A 20,809-nucleotide genomic window follows, 5' to 3' on the forward strand; every position below is an offset into this window, starting at 1 on the left:
AAGGTCATATCGGAGGGACGAAGACGCGGTTTTACAACCGGTAACAAAATTCTTCGGAGTAGTCCTTCTGCTGTCTGTTGGTCTCGTCCCGAGATATGATCCTCGTTGGCTGATATCTATCGGTTGTTGTGGAACGGAGTCGTCGTCCCATCATTTTCATCGGCAGCAGCAACGACCGGCGCGGCGATGGCGCGAAGACATCGGAGACGACAAATAAGACAACGCCACAGCCTGGCAAGTGATCGCTTGTGGGAGAAGAATCCGAGAAACCAGCAGCTGATAAAATCGAACACCTTCTGGATGTGGGGTCATAAAGTCAGAGTTGCCCGTTTCTAGCTTTGGTTAAGCAATACTTTATCTCAGGGTGGAAAAAGAAAAAAAAATTGTACAACATTTTTTTTGTATTTTAAATCTGTTTTTTTACTGTACGTTTTTCAAGCTCTTTTAAATTTGAGGTACAGAAATGTATTTAAATGCAAAGGTAACTCTTGTTTTGGTGAATATCTGTTAATATTGTTTCTCTAATATGCGTAATTTGAACGTGAATGATTTTTTAAATTCAAATTTATCTTCTTCTTTAGTACATTTTATCGTAAACGACTATTAATTTTCCTCTCATTAGAACAGTTTTTAAGTTATGCTCCAAGTATGAAATTCTGGAAGAATTAAAAAAAAAAAAGTACTTGTACTTTATTCAAATATCTCAGATTGCATAACATAAACTTTAAATCCCTTTTTTGAATATTGAAGGTGAATATATTTGCTATCGATCATCTGAACTTCATTTTTCCGTATGATTAACAGTTTTGTTGATATTTGAAAAACAGTGATAGAAAAAAAAAATACAAAAAAGCATTATGTTTAGAGAAAACTTTGTTTTATCGACAGTCTTGGAGTCGATGGTAACATTGAGGATCGTAAATGTCAATTTAAAACATAGATCTCATGTGCTTATTTTTTGAAGTCGGTTGAAAAAATTCAAGAAGTAATGGTTATTTTTTCCTGTTGGGGAGAGAGTCCACTGCGACCATTAAGTTGATCTATTATGGTATTACCCCGCGTTATAATTTTTACTTTGCTATGCTACTTTGAATTTTGAATTTTGAATTTTGTGGCAACTTTGAATTTTGTGGCAACAACAGCATGGTGATCGAAGGATCGCTCTTCCCCCATCGACCAGCACATAAGGTCACTTGGGTATCCCGAGATCAAATTGACCACATCTGCATCAGCCGAAAATGGAGAAGGAGCCTTCTTGATGTCCGCAACAAACGAAGCGCAGACATTGCATCTGACCATCATCTCGTCCTTGGCGAGATACGACTGAGAGTTGCACGTGTCCAACGGCGCGAGGAGAATGTAGGGTGTCGATACGACGTCCGCCGGTTGGAAAATCCAGAGGTGAAAAGGGCATACGTTGAACAGCTAGAACCCCGAGCCTCGGAGTTGCCGACAGACGGAACAGTCGAAGAACAGTGGTGTGGAATCAAGAATGCCTTTATCACGACGAGCCATGGTACTCTCTGTGCGGTGCTCATATATCTTATATTGTCATAAGCTGAAGAACTGTCATCAGCTCTCACCAGACATCCCCAGTCAGTGGTAAACCTCAGCCAAGAGCACACGTTGCAGGTAAGCATACCGCCGCACTCTGAGCCCAGCGCGGACAATCAGGCGGTTTCTACGGATAAAGCCGGAACCGCATACTCTCGGTAAAGTTTGTGGAAGACGAAGTGTATGAATGTCGGATGAAACCTGGAGGATGATCGATAATCGGAGAAAGGCGCAAGTCGGAATTGAGCAGGCATGTACCGGGTCAGCCAAAGCAGCCGCCCGCTTACGATATGCGGAGCTGGAAAAGGCAGTTAAACGAGCTTGTAGACGAGACAAGAGAGCCTGGACAAACTCCCTAGCCGAAGAGGGAGAATGAGCCGCCGCCAATGGAGATATCCGATTATTATATGATATTTCTCACCGCCTTAGTGGTGCAAGGACTAATGCAAGAATGCCGCTAAAAGACCGAGCAGGTCAGCTGCTGACAGATCGAACAGATCAGCTCAAGCGTTGGACTGAGCATTTTGATCAACATTTCCGAGTTACAAATAGCAATGGCCAACAGAACCCGCAGCTCGAGGCGCCCACAGTAAGTCGCATTAATTGCGTAAACTCGGAAGCGCCCTCGCTGGCTGAAATAGAAGCGGCAATCAAGGACATGAAATCCAACAAAGCGCCTGGAATCGATTGCATTCCTGCTGAAATGCTCAAAGCCGACCCTGCCTTGTCAGCACAAATGTTGCACCGTCTTTTCGCTGACATTTGGGATACTGCAACATTCCCGGCCGATTGGATGCAGGGTATCCTCGTAAAGGTCCAGAAGAAAAGAGACCTAATAGAGTGCGGTAAAGTACTCTGCAAAGTGATCCTGAACAGGATCCAGGAGAAAATCGACGCTACACTCCGACGGCAACAAGCTGGATTCCGATCCGGACGACATGTGTGGATCACATAACAATGCTATGAATAATACTGGAACAAATCAACGAATTCCAGGACTCTATTCTGCTGGTGTTCGTTGATTTCGAAAAAGCATTTGACCGACTGAACCACGAAAACATCCGGGCTGCTCTTGGATGACTAGAGGTTCCAGAGAAACTAGTCCATCTCATCGAAGCACAGTACGAGGCATTTTCGTGCAAGGTCTTGTACGACGGTGTCTTGTCCGAACCAATCCCCGTAACTGCTGGAGTGCGGCAGGGATGTATTTTATCACCGCTGCTTTTTCTGATCGTAATGGATGAGATCTTGACTGGATCGATTGATTGTAGACCAAACCGAGGATTGCCGTGGAATCCTTTAGCAATTGAGCAACTGAACGACCTTGACCTGGCAGACGATATTGTTTTGCTCGCCCAAATACAACAAGACATGCAGAGCAAACTCGACGACCTTACCGAAAGCTCTAAGGCAGCAGGTCTCAAAATCAATGTCGGAAAGACCAAGTCGATGGAAATCAACACAGAAAATCGTTCCAATTTCGTGGTAGCTGGACAACAGGTTGAGACAGTGGAGTGCTTCCAGCATCTTGGTAGCCGGATTACGCCTGATGGTGGTACCAAGAAGGACATCGAACCCGGATCAGAAGAGCCCGATTTGCATTTGCGAGTCTCCGAAACATCTGGTGCTCACGCCAGATCTCTCTACGAACTAAGATCCGAATCTTCAACACAAACGTCAAATCCGTATTGCTGTATGGGTGTGAAACTTGGTGCGCATATGCGGTGACGACGCGAAAACTGCAAGTATTTGTAAACCGCTGCCTGCGGAATATGATCCGCGCTTGGTGGCCTGGCAACTGGATCTCAAATGAAGAACTACATCGCCGGTGTCATCAAAAGGCACTAGAAATCGAGATTCGGGAACGTAAGTGGAGATGGATTGGGCACACGCTGCGGAAGCCTACGGAGCCTAACCGCTGAAATCCGAACTGTCGACGAGAATCTTAACTGGGACCAGGTGAAGACGCTGGCTCCGGATCGTCAACAGTGGAGGTCTTTTACCACGGCCCTATGTACCGGTGGATCGGCGCGGGATCATTAAGTAAGTAAGTAAGTAAGCAAAAGCACAACTTGAGTAAAAAAAATTGTTATTTTTATACCGCATTTGGAAAGCAGTCGCGCGAGTTGTATTTTGTTAAATTGACGAAAAATATGTGAATTTAAATAATTGATTTCATTTAAAGTGTGTTATATTTAATAATAAGCATAAATTTTTAAATTTTTCCAAATTTCAATAGATTTCAATGAACATGATAGTCGCAATAGATCGAATTATTTGAAAACATTGGCCTTTATTCTGCGCCGCGCGTGACGTGATGATAGTCGAGTCACCCAAGTCACTCTATTCCAGTAGTCGGTTTAGGTGAGGATCGTCATTTCGGATGAACTTTGTGAGTTCTTATCCTATTCTCGTAGTGAGAATCGTCGCATTCGGGTGACGATTTTAGGTGACAATTGTCGGTACCTTTTCTGGTGACGGCGACATACAAATAAAATGAAAAATTACAAAAATCACTGTAAATTTTACCTAGCATGTTTTAATGCTTTAAATTATCAATAAATTTGTAAACACGACGAAAATTTCTTTGGAGTTGAAGGGGGCTGGTATTATTTAAGGGATTTCTGCTGCTAAATCTGGCTGAATGAAAATTCAAACTTTTACAGATAAGTTGTTTAAGGTTCTATTCATATGATACTTATAAAAAAAATAAATCATGGCATTTTCGGCCGTGTACGTTCCGAGCAGCTCGATCATGACCTTCGAGGCCAGCTCACTGTTTGTATCCTTGAGGAAGTCGTGCAACAATTGGGGTACAGCTTTTGAATTTTCTCATTCGATGGCGGACACTGAGTGAATTGAGCCTTAGCTGATCGAATCCGGAGAAGACTTCCTTTGCCTCATCGCACTGCTTGGCCACCTGAATGAGCGGGAAGTCGGTTCCAAATTGCTGAACATACGCCACAAAGATTGCAAAAGAACTGGCATTGGTTTCTTTCCTCCGGCTCTCGTTCTGGGATCAGACGGGATTGTAGAAATTTTCCCCTGGGGCACATAAATTGGACACTTTTTCACATCCACTAGTTTGCTAGCACCATGCGAGTCGTTCATTCCACTAGCCGGAATTCGTTCTTATCATCCAAAAAATGATATCTAAAATTTCAAAGTGCAATCAAAACCAAAACAAGACGGAACAAATTTGTTAAAATTGACAGATGTGCTCATTCGGTCACTCACCAAGAATGAACCTCTGTCACCCCACTTGCATCGACTACCAGAATAAGGTGACGAGAACTCCGTGACGGTGAAGTAACTCGACTATCATCACGTCACGCGCGGCGCAGAATAAGGCCGATTGATTTGAGCAGGAAAAAGAGGAGGATTGCATCGCTGAACGGCAGCGAAGCCAAAACACGAAACGCAAACAGCTGCGCAGGAAGTGGTGGTTTGTTATACAATGCTTTTGATGACAACACTAGAATTTCGACACCCTAAAATGAAATTAAATATATTAAAAGAAAATTATAATGTCAAAAAATATTTTACCAATTCTTGATCCCCACGGGATTGCCCCTGGAGTCTTCTTAGCAGGACTCACGATTTTGTTGAGGTCATTAAGGCATGTAGTTAAAGCTCCGGAAAATACTCTACTTCCGATTCGACGGAATTGTCGGAACAAAAATTCATCCATTCCCCCAAAACATCGAAACCTTGAAAGTCCCGGAGTGGTAGTCCCATTTTAATGTTTCTGTTCTGCCGAACGTTTGGTTGAGCCTAAGAAGGGTGGCATCAGGGTAACGGAAAACAAATCCACCCCGTCGAAATTTTGCATTCCGGTATCCAGCTTGTCGTCCGGAAGTTATTCTATTATTAGACAGGATGGCCACAGTACCTGTTAGTTGACGACGAAAGGAAGAATGGTAAGGAAGATTTGCATAAGTTTCCTGCAAAAAAATTTGTTACTATCGAATTAAAGAATAATTTTAGCAATCAATTACTGCCCAGCAGAGTGTGCTCTGTTATTGAATCCACGATTAATTGAGATTCAAAATAGTTCAAACATATGTTTAAGGGGGGGGGGGGGGGTAGGGTCTAACACTTTCAAAAAATCGATTTTTTTATTTTTTTATTTTCTTATTGTAAAACATTTCAAGAATGTTGTGTCAAATTTTCAAGTCAATTGAAGCAAAACTGTAGAAGTTATAGGCCTTTATCTCCTCCTATCTAATACTGCAAGAAAGCAAGAGCAGAAACTTCAAACGCGTTTTTCTCGAAAGCACATTTTTAAAGTCCGTGGACATCGTCATTTGAAAACTACTTATCCGATTCTTTTCAAATTTGGAACATATTTTCTACATATAAAATACCAGACCCCAACGTTTTTCTTTTTTGATTTTTTTTTACTTTGGGGAGATTTTAGAGGTGAAAAATGGCGGATTTTTAAGTGAAAAATCGTAGTTTTTGCTTCAAACAGCCACAAAAATTTCATAAAAATATTTTTTAGTTAAATAAAAACGTTGGGGTCCAGAAAAACATCTATTAAAAATATTTTGCTCTGATTTTTTGACTTCAGATGATTCTGTGCTGAGATACAGTGTCCACCGCAAATCCTGTTTTCTAAACGGCATCCTCGTAAATGCTCCGTCACCGGCTCATTTTTCAATATTTTTCTACGAAAAAATTACTAAATGTTCTTTTAACAATGCTTTGTATAAAAAATTTGAATACATTTGTTTGAACGATAGCTCTAGAAAAAAATCGTGAAAATGGTGTTTTTTTATACCCGTTAGACCCTACCCCCCCTTAAGAGACTTTATTCGTTCGATACTTCCTTATGGAGAGCAGAAATATTAAAAGTATCGTTTTGAATTTTCAAACGACAATCACAATCGATTATGCTTTTATTCGTTGATAATCGTTTCCAATATATCGAACAATAAAACTGGAAACCGAATTTTTCTTGAAAGGCTACCGATGATATTGAATAGCACAAGATGTTTTCTTTGTAAAATTCGACCGATTTCAAACTGAACCAAAACTTTTAAATACAATTAGAAATAAGTTATATGTGATAAATTCCCCAAAAAAAACACTATTGAAAAAAATATATGAAATTGCATTGAAAGTCAAACATAGTAGAGAAGCTAATCTGCCAGCCCTGTTCATTAAAAATTCAGGCCAGAGTTTCTGGAAGTAGCCGTATCAAAGCGGCTGATGACGGGATGGCTCCAGCACTAGAGAGTAAGACTGCCGCAGCGACATTTTACGACCTCTCTACGAAGCCAGCAGCCAGCAGAGAAAGATCCAGTCGCCCCGTCTTGTTGATTGTGTGTGGAATTGAAACAAAACATCCGAGAACGATAAGTGAATGATATATGGCCATTCCGGAAGGGTCTCTCGGGAAGTCATCATCGTTGGCTGGCCAGGTTTTTTTTCAGGTTAATCCACGACAAGGTTCTGACAGTTTCGGGCAGGCTGGAGGTAAGGAAGGCCGTTATCGCTAAGTGAGTGGTAATTAACGAATAAAAGCTGTGAGTATGAGAAATTCATTTCCCTCAATTGGGCATTTGGCGGTCTTTTGGGATCAACGTTTGGTTTCTGGCCGCACAAGACGACAGCCCATTCGAGACTTCACGCGCAGGCGACACCGAGACAGTGCTCCTTACTCCTAATCGGAAACCGCGTGGTGACGAAACATTAATTTCCTTCTCGCTTTTGGTTTCCGATAACAAAAATGAAAGGTGTGACTATGGCTGTTTAATGTGAGCCATTTACCTTCCTTGGGGCTTAGGTAGAGGCTTTCCGGAAAGGACATTACTTTCGGAGTTTGATCTTCTGAATGAATTTGAAGAAGACGGGGGACAAACAGGGTTTAATGGTGTGTCGAAAAAAAATTGTTTTTATTAAATCTCGTTTATTTGAAACGACTTGGAGCTCTGAGGTTTCAAGGAGCCAAAATCACTATTTGTTGCACTATTTTTGCAATTCGTTTTGCAATTTTTCTTGAATTTCAAAAAGTATCTTTTTTGGTCAAATCAAACGACATATTTTTTGCGGATTTTCATTATTAGATTACGGTACCGGGTATTGATTTGAAATTTTGTAACGAAATTCGCAAAAAATTGTTCCGGCGAATGTCACTTTTTTTGTTTTTCATGAATGCATTCATTATTCCTACGCAATGCTAATAAAACTCCAAAATATATGAAGCTTCCTGGAAAATTTTGTGGCTACAACTTCGCCCATGACGGCAAACCAGTCAAAATATCAAGAAAATAGTTATAACGCCCCAAACAGAGCACTATTTTATTTATGAAAACAATTTTTACAGAAATATTATTTGAATTAGAGAGATATTGAATTTAGAGTATTAGAATGTTCTGATGAAATGATCTTCATTAAATTCTCTATCATTTGGAAAAAAAATTAGGATAACCAGAAATTCAGAGTCACCAGATTCCATTATTTTGCAATAAATAAACTAAAATCAGGTTGCCCAAACGACCCGACTTTTGAAAAAGTTATGCGATGCAGGCTAAAATTGATCCTTGGCTTAGTACAAGATCTCATCCTAAATTTGGGCCAGATCGGATCACGGGGAAGGGATCGCTCAGCGAACCTGAAGTTTGTATGAGATTTTGAGACATTTTGTTCGGGAGGAACAATTTAAATTTAAACATTCAAACATACAAAGTTATCAGCGTACAGTGGTTCAAACCTCCAAAAAACCAAATTTTTTATGTTGGATTCGAATCTCCAATATTCAAGAAACGTTATGATATGTACAGGGTGACAAAAAAGTCCTGACACATTTTTTTGGGGTCGCCTGTAGCCTATACGTTGTATCTCTCTGGTGCCATCTATATGTCAAATGAAAGGGCTAACTTTGCTGCCCACAGTGGCAGAGTTTGGTTTCTGTGCAGTTTGTGTACATTAAGTTGTGAGTGGCAGAGTTGAGAGCAGCTGTTATCGCTGAATATGTGAGAGGGTACAAACCAGGACACATATTAATCATATTCAAACACCTAAAACCGCTCGTAATCAACCGAAAAGTCCATTAATCGATACCTAGAGACCAGAGGCACCGAGGAGACACGATCTGGACGGCCAAGGTCTGTGAGAACTCCAAGGTTGAAAAAGATTATACGAGACCGGACGTGCGCGCCGCTTGCGACGACTTTCCGAGACGTCTGAAGCTGGTTCGATCAGAGAAAGGTGGTGTAATTCCGAGATATCGTCTGTGAAGTATCTTGATGAGTTACTGAATAAAGCTATGAAAGTCAGATTCTGATTTTCATCTTATTCTTTGAAATATTGAGATTTTTCTGTGTGACCGGACTTTTTGTCACCCTGTATAATAACACGGAAAATAAAAAAAAGGTAAAATTTACCTTTTTGCGAGGTGATTTTTTTCCACCCAGCTTTCTCGGTAAATTTTACCTTTTTTTCATTCACCTAGCAAAAAGGTGAATTTTACCTTTTTTGCATTCACCTAGCAAAATAGTAAATAATACCGCTACCCCACCCTCTGATTTAAAAGGTGAATGTTAACTGGTTTGGTTGGTTTCTTCAATAAAAATAAATCAAAATTCGTTCAAGAATTGGTATTTATTTAAGATAATAGGGACTTTTACTTTTATAATTAATGTTAAAATGCAGAAAATTATTGTTGCTTCCTCACGGTCACCTTCTTCGAATTCTTCCGAGGAACCTTGACCGCTGAATCTTCTTGCATTGCATTGACATTCATATCCTTCTCCTTCGATTGATCCGGTTAGGTCCCGCTTTTCCGGAATGATCTGTGGTATGTTCCGGAATGTCGGCCAATTTGTAACAAAAGCAAAGTATTATGACGAGAACCAGCACTATTAAAGAAATCTAAGAAAACATTTACCGTTCTGTTCCGATTTTCACATATTGGGCACAAAGCAAAACTTGTTCCTGAAAGACAAAACAGCTTAACCTCAATAAACGGGTTCGGCAAATTGTTACCTTTTATCAATATGAACTGTACCGTTTGGTTTAGCTCATGGGTGGCCAACATTTTCAACAGGCGGGCCAAATTTCTGAAATAAGACTGACTGGCGGGCCATAAAAATTATTTGTTTTGAGTATTAAAAAAAATTAACAGATTTTTGAAAACGCTATAAAAATATTTGCCTAGGTCACATCGAGTAAAGATTAAGCTTGCCAGATTGCCCGGATATTTAATATAAAATTTGGGAAAAGTCCGGTCCGGCTCGGATACTCGGATTTCATTGAAAAATGCTCGGATGCCAAATCGATCAAAACCAATCAGATTGTGTTGTAAATTTTTATAGCTATGAATCCAAAAGGAGACTTTTCGAGTAGGTTTTACAAAACTAATCATGAAAGGTTTTGTGGAAGCCTGAAACACGATTTAAAATCTGCTGATTACTTTTGATAGACATTTTTTTATCAAGTTTTTTTTTTGCTATTTATTTGCTATTGTTAATGCCTGGAGATTTTGTCGAAAATTTTGAAATCAATTGCCCGGATTTCACCAGGTTTTTACATGAAAATAGTCCGTTTGTCGTCGTTTTGTTCTTGCATATTTCTACAAATTTTGTTTCATTTGAAAAATAGTATGAATATTACGCAATACGAAATGAATTATCCTTATGTATTATGAACGTCAATGTCTTCAAGACATTTAAAATCTCATCGGTTTATTTATCCCAGAAATTTCAAATGAGGTGACTAAAATGGACATAAAGTCAATTTTATGGTCTACAAATATAATAAAAATGACCGCCCATTTTCAAAAGTTTTCAAGTTCACCGTTTCCTTAAAAAAAATTGATAGGCAAATAAAAAAAAACCGCAGAATTGTATTGTTGAAAAAAAAGCGTTCACCAGCTTTTAAAATTTAAAAGAATTTTTTTTTGACGAACTCTAGTTATATATATCATAAATAATATTGATTTTTCAAAGTACGGACGTCAACCTCAACTCAATCAAACTTTTTCAATATTGCGATTTGACAAGTGAATTTGGAAAGCCTTCTTTTAAAAGGATAAATACGAAATTGAGTCTTTTTTTAATCATTGCATTTTTTCAAGTCAAAATTTTACTTTAAAAAATCGTCCTTCTGAGAGAAATGTTAGAACCAAACCGGTTCTAGTCGAATTTCACTATCCCACTATAAATTCTGTCTAGTTTTTCTTTATTGATGTTCATAAATACAGAGCCAGATTCCAATAAAAACAAATATGTAGATTTGGTTAAATTCTCCTAAATAAACCCTTATTTGTTTAAGTTTAGCAAACAATAACAAATTGGAAAAATATACAGAGCAAACTTTGAAGCAAATTATTGAAGAATGCAAATGTTCGAAAAATGTATGGAGAATGGCCATTAACAACAATTTAAAAGCGTGTTTTCTTGAAATTAGTTTTTATACACTTTTACCCCTTTGGATTATATAACTTCGAAGAGATTTCCAGATCTTTGTTTTGAATTTAGTTAAAAAATATATTGAGATATATTTTTTCAAATGATAAACGCAGACCAAGAAAACCGATCAATTCTAAGAACATGGCTTTTCCAAAAAGTGCTTCGCGGGCCACAAAAACTTGATCGCGGGCCACATGTGGCCCGCGGGCCATGGTTTGGCCACCCATGGTTTAGCTCAATCCAGGTCAACTTCACCTCGCTACGAGGTAAGTTTTACCTTTTTTGATTCACCTTTTTTCTAGGTGGATTGTACCTTTTTATTCAACTCAATTCAGGTGAACTTCACCTCACTACGAGGGAAGATTTACCTTTTTTGAATTCACCTTTTTTCTCGGTGAATTGTATCTTTTTTTCCAGCTCGATTCAGGTAAACTTTACCTCGCTGTGAGGTGAGTTTCACCTCGAAGAGGTAGAAGTTACCTTTTTGGCTTTCACGAGCGTTCACCTTTTTATCTCGGTAAATTTTACCTTTTTATTATTTTCCGTGAAGATATTTTCAAGGATTTTTTATACACCTTCCCTGCAACAAACTTTAACGAAAAATTAAACGCAAGAATGGAAAATAGGATTTTTTCAAATTTCTTACCCAAAGCAGCTAAAAACACACATTCAATTTGTTGGTCTACTTATCTCGATTATGATTGAAATTTTATCCATAAAAGTGTGAAATGGTTTGTCAGCAGGGCCGGATTAAGCCATCGGGGAGCCCGGGGCAATTTTTCTCGGGGGCCCTATATTTCGTTTTTTTATTCAGAAAAAAAAACAAAACCTTTTAAACGTGTTAAAAACTGGAGATGGTTCAGTATACTATCTTCAAATAGCCATAATGTCTGCGTAGAAAATAGTTTCTGGTATCTTCTAATAAAATTGTTGATCAATCACGTGCAAACATTGCAGAAGAGTTTAGAAATTTCTTAGAAAAGAATACTTTGATTTAAGCTGCAAAATGCAAAATTTAATTTTCATTTTTTTAAACCTTTATCACCAACTAAAATCCTCCAATTTAAAAAAATTACCGGATAGATATTTTAAATTATTTTTATATCGTCATTGATCGTTTGGTTCGTGCTTATTCGAGAAATATTTGCCTAGTGACAATTAGGAAGTATCATGAAGCAAAATAATTAAATCCACATTCCATAGAGATACAGATATAAGAGTTTAAGAATTCAAAACTTTAAATGACGTTATATTCAGAACCAAAACAAAATGTCTCGAATCTTAATAATAATTCAAATCAAGTTTCCAGAAACAAAATATGAATTAAATTTAAAGAAAAAAGAAATACAAAGTTACAATCAGAGCAAAAGCAAAAATTGCTCCAAATGTGAATTCTATGTCTTTGAAACACAAAAAAATTCTTTTCATGAGATGTTTATAAATATGATTCTCTTCAGAAAATTTGTTTTTATCAAATTGTTATTCTAAATGTGACGAAAGTTTCATTCGATGCCCTCAAAGTCAAAGGGGTATAGGTGCAAAAATGATCGGTTGAAAAAAAAAATTGAGAATAAGATTAAATGAATAAGAATAAGATTAAATGTTTAAAACACAGAATCAGCTATCATTGAAAAAAATCAGATAAGAAATCCAAATGAGTTTAGTACCTTAAACAAAGATCCTGAATTTTCAAAATTCAGGAAAATGATGAAACTGAAGAAACAACACAAGACTTGAGAATCCCAATGAATTGAATCTGGAAAAGATAAGATTAAGATCATGGAATTATTCATATTAAGAAAATCACTCAATGATACTAGGAACTCAACCATCAGATCGTATTTTATGAGAATAATTATCTGGAAAATGATATGCTGAATTCAGCTTAAAAAATTTTTTTATGAAATTTTTGTGGCTGCTTGAAGTAAAAACTACGAATTTTCACGAAAAATTCCACTATTTTTTATCTGTAAAATCTTCCCAAAGTAAAAGAAAAAAAAAGATAATCGTTGGGGTTTGGTATTTGATATGTAGAAAAAATGTTCCACATTTGAAAAGAATCAGTGAAGTAGTCTTCAAATGACGATGTCCACGGTCTTTAAAAATGTGCTTTGGAGAAAAACGCGTTTGAAGTTTCTGCTCTCTCTCTCTCTCTTGCAGTATTAGATAAGAGGAGATCTGAGATAAAGGCCTATAATTTCTACATTTTTGCTTCGATTGACTTGAAAATTTGACACAACATTCTTTACAATTAGAAAATAAAAAAAATAAAATCGATTTTTTAAAAGTGTTAGACCCTGCTCTCCCCTTAATGATATTTATTCAATTTTCCTAAAACTCTAAAAAAAACTACTTCTTAAACTACAGGTGAGGGATAAATCTGATAAAAAATCGAGTTCAAAAAAAAATCTTCCAAATTCATTTATAAAAACGTGCTGCCAAAACTTGCTGTTCGACACGAGACTTGAATTAAACTGCGGACAAATCGCGGGTAAAATTCGCGACTCCGCCGACACGACAAGATCGGGGCACTTGGGAAGTCAAACGGACTGAACGGGATTTTCTTCACCGGCAATAAGGAAACACAATCAACTGTGATTGGTACTTATAATTTTATTCGAACCGATAGCGACATCAACTTGTCCTGATCGGTGACCGGTGGCGCGAGAACTGTTTTTGGATGCTGGAAGCTGACCAGCTTTTATCATCCCTAGCTGCCTATCTACCAAGCCTGGGGGAATTGTGTAGATCTCGCTCAAGATCGGGAATTATAAATTCTTTGGTCTGTAGTACATAGAATTGTGTCGATTGTGGCTATTGTGGAAGCAAATTTGCACCTAGGGTGGAGTATAGCCTGGGGTGAATTATTTCATGCTAACAAATTTTGTTCTTGTGTTCAGTGTTAGAGTGTTAATGAATGTTGTAAATTGTGTGTTCGTTTTATTCTAACTCTATTTATTTCTGAATGTTAAACACACCGGCCACCTTGAACGATTTAAGTTTCAACACTTTCTTCTTCGTTTTCGATGTCTCCAGAGTCGCCAGTTGACTCTGTGGAATTCTGGACCTCGTTGACCTGGGGTAGTAGATGTTCGAGCGCTGCAGGATCGACCTCGACGGGGAGAACGCAAAGTTTGGAGATGGCTCGCTTCGTCGTTGACCCGTTGGGCAGCTTGATTGTGGCCACGCGAACCAGACCATCGGAACCAGGATGTACGGCCACCACTCGACCCATTGGCCACTTCAGGATCGGCAGGATATCGTCTCTGAGCAAAACCATTGCTCCGTTGATCAGGTTGCTCGTTTTCGTTGACCACTTGTACCGTTGCTGGAGGGATGTGAGGTACTCGTGGTGCCACCGTTGCCAAAAATGCTGCGTCTGCTGCTGGACTCTTTCCCAGCGGTGTAGGAGGCCTTCTGGAGCGTTCGTTACGTCACGTTCGGGTAGGGCATTCAGGGGGCGACCAGTGATGAAATGCCCGGGGGTGAGCACTCTCATGTCGTTTGGATCGGATGTCAATGGAGTGATTGGCCTCGAATTGAGGCAGGCTTCGACCTGCGCCAGCACGGTGACGAATGCCTCGTAGCTCAGGAACGCATTCCCGATGATACGACGAAGATGGTGTTTCATAATCTTCACGCACGATTCCCAAAGGCCACCAAATGAGGGAGATCGTGGTGGTATAAAGTTGAATCGAACTAGTTGATCGGCAGTTTCGTTGACTACTGCGTGACGATGTTCAGTGGATCGAAATAAGTTGCGCAGCTCTCGATCAGCCCCAACGAAGTTTGTGGCATTATCGCAGAAGATGTTTGCTGGTCTGCCACGCCGGCCCACAAATCGGCGGAGACATGCGATGAATGAGGCTGATGTCAGGTCGCTGACCAGCTCCAGATGAACTGCTTTCGTGGCCATACAGATGAAGACAGCCACATAAGATTTAACAGGCGCCAACCGCGGGCTCGGCCTTCCTCGTACAGCAGGAAGTTGGCCCATCTGCTGGGATAATGACCGAGGGCGGGCTTTCACGCATGTGACACATCCATGCACGACGCTGCGGACCAAATTCCGACCACCAAGCGGCCAGAAGCGTTGACGAAGTGTGGCCAGCAGAAATTGGGGGCCACAATGTAGTTGATCTCGATGCATGGTTTCGGCGATAAGACGAGACAAATAATGGTTGCGTGGTAGTACGTGAGGATTTTTTGCCTCGGACGAAATGGATGCGTAAGAGAGCCGGCCACCAACACGAATTAAGTCACCACACAGCTTGGGGGCCAGGTAGCGAAGCGGCGATGACGACGGTAGCGGTTTTTCAGAACGCAAGGAAGCAAACTCTTGGCCGAAAGTTTGTTCTTGAACTCGGCGTACAATTGCGAGGAGTGTTTCGTTAAGTTCGTCTACAGTGATAGGCCCAGGGAGTGGTGGTTCAGTAGGATGAGGCAATGATTTTCTAACTTGTCGGCAGTAACGAATTTTGGCGAAAAACCGCCTGCACAGTGCAGCGATTCGCAACAAGTGAGTAAACGACGAAAAATTTTCGATGAGGTCTGTCTCGGACGAATTTGCGATGGACAGAACTAATCCCTTTCTTGCCTCCAGATGCTTCTCTTTGATGTTGTCAAAGCTTTCAGGTGCCTCTGGCCACGGTTGATTCGCCTCTGCTAACCATGGAGGGCCATTCCACCACAACGAGCTGTCGATAAGATTGCCGATGTCAAGACCTCTCGAGATCAGATCAGCGGGATTTTCGGTACCAGGAACGTGATGCCAGGAGCAGTGAGCTGTTAGCTCTTGGATTTCCGCAACTCTATTTCCGACGAACGTCTGCCAAGAAGATGGACTAGCAGACAACCAGTGCAGCACAATTGTAGAGTCGGTCCATAAAAAGATGTTGTCCTGCAACCCGATGCTGTCGCACACCATGAGCAACAGGCGAGATAGAAGCAGAGCACCACATAGTTCCAAGCGTGCGATCGATTTCGTATTTACTGGTGCGACACGAGATTTGGCGGCGAGAAGACGTATGGTAACATATCCATCAGGAGCAACAGAACGCAAGTAAACGCAGGCACCGTATGCGTGTTCTGATGCGTCGCTAAAACCATGCATTTGAACGCAAGCTGGGCGGCAGAGTGATTTTACGTGCCTAGGGATGGTGAAGTTTTTCAAACGATGGAATTGGCTTTGATATTCCTCCCACTCTAGCGTGAAATTTTCGGGCAAACGATAATCCCAATCGAAATTCAATTTCCAAAGAGTTTGGATGATTATTTTTGCCTTGACGATTGCAGGACCCAGCAAACCTAGAGGGTCGAAAAAGCTTGCCGTTTGCGAGAGAATGATTCTTTTCGTGTAGAATTTGTGACGAGTAAAATTTGGCCTTTTGTAAAGAATCGAATCGGTTGCTGGTTCCCACAGCAAACCGAGAGTCTTGATTGGGGATTCGGAATCGAATTCGATAAGCGTTTTTGTTTCTCTGCATTCTTCGGGAACAACATTCAATATTTGTTGCGAGTTCGACGATATTTTCCGCAGATCCATGCCAGCCGACGAAAAAATGCTGAGCAGCTCGGTGCAAATCTTCTTAAGTTGCTCCAGATCATCTTGCCCAGTTAAAAGATCATCCATGTATAGGTCTTTAACCACAACAGGAGCCGCCAGAGGGTATCGAGAACGCTCGTCTTTTGCGAGCTGCTGGAGGACGCGAGTGGTGAGGAAGGGTGCACAGTTCGTACCATAGGTAACCGTAAGCAGCTGGTACGTCTTTAGCTCCTCACTTTTGCTGCTTCGCCAAAATATTCGCTGCAATGACTGATCCTTCTCATGCACCAGCACCTGACGATACATTTTGGCAATGTCTCCAGTGACAACGTAGGCATGCATTCTGAACCGCAACACGATGCTCAGGAGTGTGTCTTGAATTGTCGGCCCAGCCAGAAGAACGTCGTTGAGCGACAGACCGGAGCAGCTTTTGCAGGAGGCATCGAAGACTGTGCGGAGTTTCGTGGTCGAGCTCTCGGGGCGCAGGACAGCATGGTGGGGCAAAAAATAGCGGGGTAAAGTTTCATTTTCTTTAGACAATTCTGCTGGAGCGATTAGCCTCATATGGCCCAATTGGAGAAACTCATTGATAAAGTCCTCATATTGCTTTCGAAGCGTTGGATTTGCATCCAATTTGCGCTCAAGCGCGAAAAAACGACGCTGCGCATTGAATCGATTGTCGCGCAGACGGGGTAACGGGGCTCTTTCTTCATCGGTAGGCGTACAACATATCTCCCATCTGTGTTACGCGACACATTTTCAACAAAATGTTGCTCACAAAGCTTTTCAGAAGGAGACCAACAAGTTTTGGATCCGCATTCTTCCATGGCCCAAAATCGATTCACCAGCTGTTCCAGGCGTTGGTTGTGTGTGAGATGACATCTCTGAATTTCGACCTCAGACGAGCGACTAGAGCACCTACCAGAAACTATCCAGCCCAGCACGGTGTTTTGGAGAATGGGCAAATGATCTCCGAGTGTAATTTTGCCATAACGTAAAAGCTGGAAGAAAACGTCCGCACCCAAGAGAGCATCGACAGCAGCAGGCGTACCAAAAGTTGGATCTGCCAGAGTAATCCAACTGGGAATCTCCCAATCTGTAGTCATCAGTGGATGGGAGGGTTGGTCATGAGAGATGGTAGGCAAAACGAGGAACTTAAGCTGCCAACTGAGAGCCGAAACCCGAGACGACACGATGGATTTTACTGATCTGTTCACCGAAGTGACGTGTTGCCCAACCCCACCAAGCTTAACGTGATCTTTCTTAATAGGCAGTTTGAGTTTCTGATAGAACGACTCCGTCATCAAATTAAACTGCGAGCAACTATCGAGCAAAACTCGGGCGGTAAACTTTTCTCCTGCACAGTCCTCGATATAAACCAGCGCCGTGGAAAGCAAAACAATATCAGTGGGAAGCTTCGCCGAGTGGGCCGTGAACGCCTGATGTGGGGTCGTTGGGGGCTGAGACGAAGTGGATGCGAGAGAGTCTGGTGTTTCGAATTGGTCCACTGATACGAGAGATGTGCTGGAGGTGGATGCAATTCGACTAGGTGACTGTGTACGGGGAGCAAAAGGTGGATTGGTGGAGGGTTGAGCTCTAAGTTGTTGGTTTTCGGATGGGTTAGAATTTTCGGGTTTTTGTTCGAGTGGTTGGAGGTGTATGAGGGTATGATGTCTCTTCCTACATTTTCGGCAACCATCTGACGAGCAATCTCTGCAACCATGAGCAGATGTTTTGAGGCAGTTCAAACACAATCGATGTTGTTTGACGAAATCAAATCGCTGTTTCGGAGAGAGCTTTCGGAATTTAAAGCACTGGTACAAATAGTGGTCACTGCCACACTGGATGCAGCTGCGCCCTATTGAATAGCTTGGGTGGGAATCTTGAGCGACGTGTAAGGTAGAGAACTTTGGCTGGAGCTTTATTCTTGGTTCTCTATTGCGACTAGGTGCAGGAACGAGAGCTTGCAAAACACGAGCGTGGTTTTGGAGAAAAACTATCATTTCCGAATAGAGAGGCATCTCTGACAAATCGTGGTTTGCCATTGTGGCACGAGCAATATAGTTTTCCCACTCCCTCAAGGTGTTCGGCTCTAATCTATTGCTGAGTTGGAAAACGAGAAGTGAACTCCAGCTGTCTGTGGGCTCACCGAGCTTTTTCAAAATGCTCACATTTCGGTCGAATCGATCAACAAGGTTGAGAAGAGATTCCGCAGACTCACATTTCATGGGTGACGTATCAAAAAGGTCGGCTAAGTGGCACTTTACTAAGATGCGCTTATCGTCGTATCTCGCGATCAATCGTTTCCAGGCCTCGGAGTAATTTTCATCGCTGATAGGAATTTCGGAAATCAAACCTGAAGCTTCTCCTCGCAGCAAACCTTTTAGGTACTGGAATTTCTCCGACGGGCAAAGTTCATCAGACAGTGTGTGTACAGCAGCATTGAACCGGTCGTGGAATGATCGCCAATCAAGAGGATTACCCGAGAACTCTGGCAATTTAATTTCAGGGAACTTGATGTGATTGATTTGAGGCAAAGGTAAGGGATTAGATTTTTGTGGAACCTGCACTCGTTTTGGCAATAGTTGATTCAGCTGGGTTTTCAGCTCATAATATTGTGCTATGTCATAATGTTGTAATCGATCTCTGGGCTAGCGGGGGGAAGCAATTGCAGCTAAACTATTTCCTCAACATAATTAACGTAAAAATGCTCCAACCTCTCCAACCTAATCGACACCTGATCTTTATGACGGCTAGGGTCAAATGCATCGACAAACTTCTTTATTGTGTGGACCGAAAACGAAATATTATCAGACCTAATCAAATGCTCACGACGTACAGCACCTTCGGGGTCATCGACATTTGCCATCTCTAATCGCGCAAAAAATTTACTCGTCCAATCTGGACAAAATGGAACGAACCCACCTTTGATTTGAGTGCGATGACTTACGGCCGCGCTTCACGGCGCCAACTCGGGCTTCCAAAAACAGCGAACAGGAACCAGCAGTAAAGCAGCTATCAAACGCCGTCGGCATACAATATCCGAAGGGGCAGAGCAGGAAAACTGCCAGCGGAATTCTTGTTCACTATTTTTCGGCACAACTAAGCCAGCACTTTTAGCAATTAATTTAGCTTCGATCACTAATTGAGGCAATACCCTCCCAGCACAATGGGGAACATTCAGGGAGTTTTATGTGATTTTCAATCCCAATTTCACAAACAGTTTAGTCTGTTCGTTTGATTTTCACAAATGATCGTTTTTCGATCCACTCAGGGTTTTTTCATTTTTCCCAAGGTTTTTTGATTTCACAATAGCACAATTTGCCCTAAGGCACCACAACGTTCGTGCAGAACCCGTTTGGCTTCTCAGATGCCCACAATGTCGGAAACTATAGTTCCATTTACTGGTCACAGGCCAGCCGCAAAATGTCAACTTTTGGTCACTTTGGCACTAGCACTTTGGTCCAGATTCATCCGGCTCGAAGGACCATGTTCGACACGAGACTTGAATTAAACTGCGGACAAATCGCGGGTAAAATTCGCGACTCCGCCGACACGACAAGATCGGGGCACTTGGGAAGTCAAACGGACTGAACGGGATTTTCTTCACCGGCAATAAGGAAACACAATCAACTGTGATTGGTACTTATAATTTTATTCGAACCGATAGCGACATCAACTTGTCCTGATCGGTGACCGGTGGCGCGAGAACTGTTTTTGGATGCTGGAAGCTGACCAGCTTTTATCATCCCTAGCTGCCTATCTACCTAGCCTGGGGGAATTGTGTAGATCTCGCTCAAGATCGGGAATTATAAATTCTTTGGTCTGTAGTACATAGAATTGTGTCGATTGTGGCTATTGTGGAAGCAAATTTGCACCTAGGGTGGAGTATAGCCTGGGGTGAATTATTTCATGCTAACAAATTTTGTTCTTGTGTTCAGTGTTAGAGTGTTAATGAATGTTGTAAATTGTGTGTTCGTTTTATTCTAACTCTATTTATTTCTGAATGTTAAACACTTGCCTATGCTGAAATTTGATTAATCTATCCCGTCATCACGTGGATACTGCTTTCAGCTCATCCACACAATATTAACTAAAATTTAAAGCTGGAATCTTGCTGTTTTTGGGTGATGAACGTGTTAACATTGTTTGTTGAATATCTTTTAAATACTTCGCTTTAAAAATTCGCAAAAAAAACGACTTTTCATGAATTTTGAATCTCTACAAAACTGTGTATTGTTTATTCCACTAGCTCTTTTAATAAGCGAGAAAAATTTCGCCATGGACATTCGGA

At 41.1% G+C, this 20,809-nt stretch overlaps 1 protein-coding gene across 1 annotated transcript; it reads right to left on the reverse strand.

Moving 5' to 3' along the window:
- Positions 1-13,965: 13,965 nt before the first annotated feature.
- Positions 13,966-19,384, reverse strand: LOC129742372 (uncharacterized). The gene is made up of 4 exons (XM_055734272.1): positions 19,355-19,384; positions 18,783-19,166; positions 17,438-18,068; positions 13,966-17,222 (listed from the first exon to the last, which is right to left on the reverse strand). The coding sequence occupies exons 1-4, from the start codon at positions 19,382-19,384 to the stop codon at positions 13,966-13,968; spliced, it is 4,302 nt and encodes a 1,433-aa protein (XP_055590247.1).
- Positions 19,385-20,809: the final 1,425 nt, after the last annotated feature.

Source organism: Uranotaenia lowii, chromosome 2 (genome assembly GCF_029784155.1).
Source record: "Uranotaenia lowii strain MFRU-FL chromosome 2, ASM2978415v1, whole genome shotgun sequence".
Lineage (NCBI taxonomy): Eukaryota > Metazoa > Arthropoda > Insecta > Diptera > Culicidae > Uranotaenia > Uranotaenia lowii.

Coding starts and splice junctions, on each gene's coding strand:
- LOC129742372 (XM_055734272.1), bottom strand. CDS start 19,384: ATGGCAAATGTCGATGACCCCGAAGGTGCT. Junction 19,167..19,354: donor TCGATGACCCCGAAGGTGCT/GTACGTCGTGAG, acceptor TCCCCCCGCTAG/CCCAGAGATCGATTACAACA. Junction 18,069..18,782: donor ACGACGATAAGCGCATCTTA/GTAAAGTGCCAC, acceptor CCCCGTACACAG/TCACCTAGTCGAATTGCATC.